General features: G+C 47.4%; 1 protein-coding gene across 2 annotated transcripts; it reads right to left on the bottom strand.

The window, feature by feature from the left end:
- Positions 1 to 311: 311 nt before the first annotated feature.
- Positions 312 to 6,688, bottom strand: ccdc77 (coiled-coil domain containing 77). Of its 2 annotated transcripts, none has more exons than XM_084452966.1 (11): positions 6,643 to 6,688; positions 3,355 to 3,541; positions 3,122 to 3,264; positions 2,584 to 2,680; positions 2,363 to 2,441; positions 2,043 to 2,131; positions 1,776 to 1,924; positions 1,338 to 1,596; positions 931 to 1,056; positions 667 to 819; positions 312 to 502 (listed from the first exon to the last, which is right to left on the bottom strand). In XM_084452966.1, exons 1-11 carry the CDS (start codon positions 6,678 to 6,680, stop codon positions 383 to 385), a joined length of 1,440 nt encoding a protein of 479 aa, XP_084309092.1. In that variant the 5' UTR covers positions 6,681 to 6,688; the 3' UTR covers positions 312 to 382. The 2 variants fall into 2 exon arrangements, with proteins under 2 accessions (XP_084309092.1, XP_084309091.1); XM_084452965.1 differs by having other exon boundaries at positions 312 to 529.
- Between the last annotated feature and the right edge of the window lie 744 nt (positions 6,689 to 7,432).

Genomic DNA, 7,432 nt, shown 5'->3' on the forward strand with positions numbered 1-7,432 from the left:
AGATAATTTACAGCTTTATTCAAAAAGTATAACTTACCGTAATCACATTTAATTCCATAGAATCACACAAATAAATCAGTAATAGAAAATGAGTATGTGTCTGGAATAAACAATTAAACACAGATCATATGTACATTATTCATGTTGCATTTCCGTACGCCAACCAAAACGTCAACCATAAAAAGCCACCCCCCACACACACCAAAGACAGATTCTACATTATCCGGATTTGTGATATAATCAGATCCGCACACCATTTCAAAGACGCAGATCAGTGAAAATAAACAATCCTTCCAACGTTTGCTCTAGACCTAAAAGAGAGAATGCCTTCCATACAGTATCATCCTTTCAGAGAGCTCAGTGGTCGAACCCGGGCTGGGTCTCAGCTGTATCTCAGATCATTCTCCAGACTGTAGATCTTGGCCTTCAGGCTCTTCAGCTCCCCCTGGACCTTCTTGGTACGAACGTTTGTCTGACGCACCTCATGCAGGATAGCCAGGTCCTGGTTGGGGCCCACGTTCAGTGTCACCTGAGACACCCAGGTGAGGGGAAACACATTTGAGCACACAGGTGAACCAATAGAAGGGCACTCCAGACGGGTTCCAGTATTTTAAATACTTTTTGATTCAGGTCTGCTTACTGCAGCAACCACAACCCCATTCTCACCTTGAAGAGCTGCTTCTCCACGTCTTTGAGTTTCTGCCGGAGGTGTTTGATGTCGGTCTTGAAGCCCTCCACCTCCATGGCCCTCCTCTTCTCCAGCGCCTCGTATCGCTGAGTCATCATCTGAAGACGCTTCGCCATCTTGCCTGAGCGATCCTGCACACACAATAAACAGCATCGCTCAGAAAAGTTTGCCAACACCTAACATCTCGCACGCACGCACGCACGCACGCACGCACGCACGCACACACACACACACACACACACCTGGAAGATCTCCCTGCCAACGTCCCCCTCCTCTCTGATCTGGGCCAGGTCCGTCTCCAGGGTAACGCACTGCTCTCTGTACATCTCAGCCAGGCGGTGGGCCTGCTTCAGTTCCTCCTGCACCGCCTGGGGAAGCAAGACATGACACGGCACACAAACCCTTCATAACACCCTTCAGCCATATCCTTCAGCTCTCAATCCTGATGTAACAGACCCGCAACTAGTACAAGTAGTGTTGTGTGGACAAGAGGATGGTTAAGTGTAAAGATACTACTTCCAAGTCATCTCGAATTCAGTGTTGTGATATACCAACACATTAAATATCATGTAGTTACTAGAATGAATGGATGAATGAATGCATCATAACATTAGTGAATGACCAGAAAATGGTCAACTAAGGGCCCTACCCTGAGCTCCTCTCTGTGGACCTGCTGGGTGTCTGGTAGGGGCTGGGCCAGGAGCAGGGCCATGCCGCCGGGCCCCGGGCTGGGCCCCAGGTGGTCCCTGCCAGCCCTGGCCTCCCTCAGCCTCTCCTGGCTCACGTCCAGCTCCCTCAGCAGGCGGTCCTTCTCTACCATCCAGCCCTTCTGGTGGGCCCGCGTCTCAAACTTCAGCTGCAGGAAGTCCCTGGTGCTCGCGTGCAGCAGGTTCTGAGTGCGTTCCAGTCTGAGGAGAGAGACAGAGGGATAGAGAAGTGGTCGGTATACTGAGTAAGACATTATGATTGATCTGATGCTGTACTAGACAGAAGGGCTGAAGTCCTTATTCAAGATGAAGATACAGGCGAGATGAAGTAGAGCATTGAAAGCGGTGCTGTGCGTGAAGTGTAATAGTAGCAGGCCTACTTTTCAGTGAGAGCAGTGATGCGGTCCTGGTCTCTCTGGTGCTGCACCTGTCCCTCCTCTACGTGGATCCTGCGGTCCTCCAGGAGAGACTCCACCTGCTCCTTGGCCAGCCGTGTCTGCTCCTCCATCTGAGCCTGCAGCGCCTCCACCTGGATGGGTAGGTACATGACATCAGACTGGCTGCTAAGATCTGATAGACCATCTAGAAAGTAGGTGAGTGCGAGCGTCTTTGTATGTGTGTGTGTGTTTGTGTGTGTGTGTCACTACCTGTAGTAATAATGTCTGATTATCCTTCCTGTACTGCTCTGGACCCTCTCCGTTGACCCCCTCCTCTGGTCTGGACCTCCGGATGCCCTCTGTCCAGACACACAGTCAGGGAAATATTTCACCCCCCACTCAGATCAGTCCACTTTTTACTACTCCGTTCAGTGGTAAGAGCCCCTGGTAATCCTATTTTATAAATGAACTTAAGAGATCCACCTTTGGGCTTAGGTGGATGGGAAAATCGTGAAAGTCTTAGCATCTTGTGTCAATGCAAGACAATACAGGGTATTTGCAAGGAAGATATGGCAGTATTTGCTTCACACCTTTGGTGGAGCCAGTTCTAGATGCTGTTTTACGAGGATCCTGAATCCTGGGCTCAAGCTTTTTCTGTGCAATGGTAACCTGAAACACAGCAAACTGACACTTGTGAGTCATCAAAGCAGCCATCAGTCCTGGAGCTTTATAACCTTAAGATTTAAGATAAATACATGCATCATCATCACAATAACAAGACCATTACAAAACCCCAAATCTGACCCCTGACCTTGTGTGGAGGGTCACGGTGGAAATAGGTGATCTCCCCTGTGTCTGGACCCACCAGGGCCAGTAGGTGCTGGATCTTCTTCCTGTCCTCCAGCTCTCTGTAACATTGAGACCATGGATGAAACACATAGGGCTTCTGTTAATGGGCTAGGGCTTCTGTTAATGGGCTAGGGCTTCTGTTAATGGGCTAGGGCTTCTGTTAATGGGCTAGGGCTTCTGTTAATGGGATAGGGCTTCTGTTAATGGGCTAGGGCTTCTGTTAATGGGCTAGGGCTTCTGTTAATGGGCTAGGGCTTCTGTTAATGGCCTAGTCCTTTCTGTTTCTTTGTTTTGTCTTTTAACATTCTGAAGTGTGGAACAAGAAAAAAGGCACACATTGTAATGAAAAATGGATGAAAGTATAAGACAGAATGTGCAGCACTAGTATGACTACAGTATACTGTATGGGCGAGGGCGTCTAGGTTGGTATTATATTCTTCTGACAGACTCATCTCCATTGAAATCACTGGCGGTTCACTGAGGCTGGAAGGAGGACCCACCTGATCTTGAGCCTGTCGTTCTCAGCGTAGAGACGCAGTGCTTGCTCTCTCTCCTGGAACAGGTACACCTGCATGTCGCTCAGAGCCGTCTGCAGCTCCGCGATCTCCCCCTCGCGCTGACGCACCTCCCACTGGAGCTTGTGCTTGGAGGGAAGGGAGAGACGGGGGGATTAACACACACACACACACGCAACTTGGTTATATACTTCTGACACTGACACACACACACACACCTGGTCCTCAGTGGTGGTTCTGTACTTCTCCAGCATCTGTAGCAGGTCTTCATGTTCCCCGTCGAACTGCGCGATCTTCTGCCTGTAGAACTCCAGCAGCTCCCTGGAGGGCCGCAGGTAGGCCAGGCGCTCAGTGATGGGAGGCAGGGGAGAGTCAGCCTCAGGCCCCGGGGTACGGCCGGGGGCTCTGGGAACAAAGGGAGACACGGGACTACTCATCAAACTCTTGACAGGTCACAGTCTACTGGCAGGTGAAGTGAAATCATGATGATGATGATGATGACTGATCGTAAGGTCCTTGCAATTGAACGTAACCATGGGTGTCGTTTTGGAATGGCAAGCACCATACCTTGACTTCTAGAATTGTCATTTTAAATCAATTCAATTCAATGCAAACTAGCGCTGGGCTATAAATGCTGTGGTATATGACATCACTTCTTTTAACATTCTTGTTCTAACTTGTATGTATGTGTATCTGGCCCTATGGAAATAAATAAAAAATGAAATGAAATAAAATCGGAAATACGTTTTGTCTTTTTATGTGATTTTATCCGCTCCACAAAGATAACTTTAAATCCTCCCGTCTCCTCCTCACTTAGGAGGCCACGCCACTGCGCAGACTGGCGCTGTGGTTGAACCCCAGATGACCCGGAAACAGTAGTCTGCAGTTCCTCAAGCCACAGACGCTAGTGTTAAAACCTTGTCATTCTCATTAAGGTGGATTAAACATTACAGTTATTTAGCAGATGCTTTTAACCAAAGCGACTTACAATAATTGCATTTAACGTAGGACGTCAGTGTACTGCTACTCACCAGAACTCACAAGTGTATCTCCTTTCTAAAAAAGTGATTCTAAAATCATCTAGCACTCAAGGCAAAGTGCAAGAGTAGCAAATTAACCAGGCCAGGTCCAGCCTGGCTTAGGTGCGTGGCTGGCTTGTTTCTGTTCAGGACTGGTAGGACGGAAGCTAGTTATGCCACTGAAATAGCTGTGAATTGAAATGGCAAGAAATAATGTCTGATAAATTAAGATAAGTCTTGTCACCTGGACACATCAGTTCCAATGCTTCCAATGCTAATCCAGCACAATAAGAGCGGGATAGCCAGTTAGCTCATGAGCTCACAACAACTAGCAGCAGCTTCCATAACATTAATGGTAGCGGTCAGTGGCTAAAGAAGTTACACTGATGATTCCTCTAACATTAGCTATTTTGCTGCAATTGGTTCAACTTCTGTTTCTGGACAAAGGTAAGGGATAAAAAGATTGGAGTGAAAGGATGAACATGTGGAGGTTTGGGGTATAGTCCCATAAAGTCATCCACACCACTCCGGGTGGGAGTCCAATGCTCTCACCACTACTTGTGCAGTGGAGATTTGCGGGTTGATTTTGGTGTCCTTCTTGATTTTGGTGTGCTGGGACTACTGCCTCTTGTGGTGCCAACAGAGAAATGCAGGCCAAAATTGTCCGGAGTGACAGAGGGAGGAAGGGAGGGAGGGATAACCGGACAAATGCTATACTAGGTGCGCTGGCTTACAGCCACGCACAAAAATACAATAGGTGCTTAAGAGGGAGGATCCTGGTAATACTTCTTAAAGAGGTGACTTTTGAGCTTGCGGCGAAAGATAGGCAGCGACTCTGCTGTCCTGACCTCAGTGGGCAGTTCGTTCCACCACTGCGGGGCCAGGACAGAGAAGAGCTGTGACCGTGTCGACCGATCGCAGGGGCCTCAGAGTGACAGGGGAACCAGTCGCAAACAAACTGTATAGACGCCATAATACTGTTGATTCAAATGTAACATATTCATGAACAAATCATGTTGTGTCACCACAAACACGTTCTATTATGTTAAAGTAGTGAACTGACCCACGATTGTGAAGCTAACAAGCTGGGGCCAGTAACAGGCTAGGCTACTTGTGTGATGTTGTGTTTTAATATTGTCAATTGTCTCACTTTTACTAGGTGACCAACTCAAATATGGTAGGAAAATGGACATAGGCTACAGACAGCAGGAAGGGCAGCAGAGACATACAGGGACACAGGTGTGAGGTCTTTCAATGACTTAGTGATTAGGCTGTAACAGTTCAGCATTCACCTATATGTTTTGTGAACGTGTTTATGATACTACATTATTCTGAACACATGCATTAAAACCATAGCCTACCTAAGGAAAATTGACTCAATGGCAAGAAAAAGAATATAGTTAATCATCAAGACCTTACCTAAGGATAACTGGCTCTGATAAACTAAGTTTAGTTGCACCTACAGCAGTAGAATGGTTAATATACTATTCTGTTACATAGCCTACTGTTCATGTTATCTAAATGTCATATAAGTGAATTGTATAGAAGCAACTCACCAAAATGGATTATTGCACAACTGATTTAACAAAAAATTCCCCACCAAGAGGGGGGGGTGCCCCCCTTCACCCCCCTTCCTCTCCCGTTCCTTGCCTGTTGCTGGAATGACACCGCTTAATGTAACTGCACAAAGGCGGAACACTCTCCATTTCCAAGGGCATACATGTAGGTCACTAATTTTGTCCTTAAATTGGCGATTTCATCTTGGACTAAGCAATCCACCCTGGATTAGAAACTAGGACATTTGGAAGCTAGACTGACAGAAATTAAGGCATTATTTCTTAAGAGTCAAATTAGAACAAGAGCAGGAGTTGAACTGGTTAAACTCACTCCTCAGTATCAACACCACCCACACATACTATGGCTTGCTAGATTTTCAGTGGTGTAGGTCGCTAAAGCCGTGTTTGTAAGAGGCGGTCACGTGGTGTTTGTCAGAGGAGAGGACCCAAGATTGAACCCAGTGTGTGACAAATGAGGATGGAAGCAATATTGACGAGCAATACAGTCCCAGCAAACACACAACGTCAGGGAGACGTTCAGATCATGTCTTAATAACGTCCGTCGGTCCAGAACCCCATTTGTACGTCTGCTGGACCCCTCAATATTCAAACGCCTGGCTTGGACCCCTCTAAGACGTCTGTTGACATGCAGAACGGGTTCAATATCTGAACATCTACAAAAACTTTCATTCTGACTCCTAATTGGATGTCTTTGGACGTCCGAAAAAGACATCTAAAAGATCAGTGGGGTGACACCTGTTAGACAAGGGAGAATTACACACAATAACGCTGTAAAGTTCAAACAGACTCTAGAGCTGACACTATTTGGGCACAGGAATAGAGAGCTCGCCACGTGGCCCCATGCACTTTAGAAATAGAGTAGATTAGTAGAAGCACAGCATCAAATTCAGGTTGGAGGGCATAACCTTACCTGTCTGACACATAATCTCTTGATGGAGGGGACTCCATCCCAGTGTTGCCCTGCAACAGAGATAACATATTGATTAACTACATGTGTAATGCAATGTATTGAGACAATCTCTCTATTGATGTGGCCTATGTTGCTGTAGTGCACTATTGTTGGTTCATTATAGAGGAGCGGGAGCAAACAGCAGATTGCAGTTATGGGCATGTCATCGTGGTAGCTAGTGAGGTTTCAAGTTGCCCGCATCAGAGTGGGTAACAGGTGGCTGGCCTCGCATGGCTCTCTCCAGGGAACGAGCCTTTCTGTCCCATCAGAGTGGTTAACAGGTGGCTGGCCTCGCATGGCCCTCTCCAGGACGCATGGCCCTCTCCAGGACGCATGGCCCTCTCCAGGACGCATGGCCCTCTCCAGGACGCATGGCTCTCTCCAGGACGCATGGCTCTCTCCAGGACGCATGGCCCTCTCCAGGACGCATGGCCCTCTCCAGGGAACGAGCCTTTCTGTCCCATCAGAGTGGTTAACAGGTGGCTGGCCTCGCATGGCTCTCTCCAGGGAACGAGCCTTTCTATTCTTTCTATTTCTATTCCTTTCTTTTCTATTCTGGCACAGCAGCGATTGGGCGGCAGGGGAAGCGGGACTTTTGAATAACGTTACTCCAACACTCACACTGTTTAAGCAACTCCCTAGTAACTTTCCTTGTTGATAAACAGACATTTCTTGCAAGAACATGTAGGAAGGCTGATAGTTGATACCTGCAGCGCTGTAGCTAGCTAGCTACCATTAGCCGAGGAATAAT

This window comes from Borostomias antarcticus (assembly GCF_949987555.1).
Source record: "Borostomias antarcticus genome assembly, chromosome: 18".
In the NCBI taxonomy this organism is placed as follows: Eukaryota; Metazoa; Chordata; class Actinopteri; order Stomiiformes; family Stomiidae; genus Borostomias; species Borostomias antarcticus.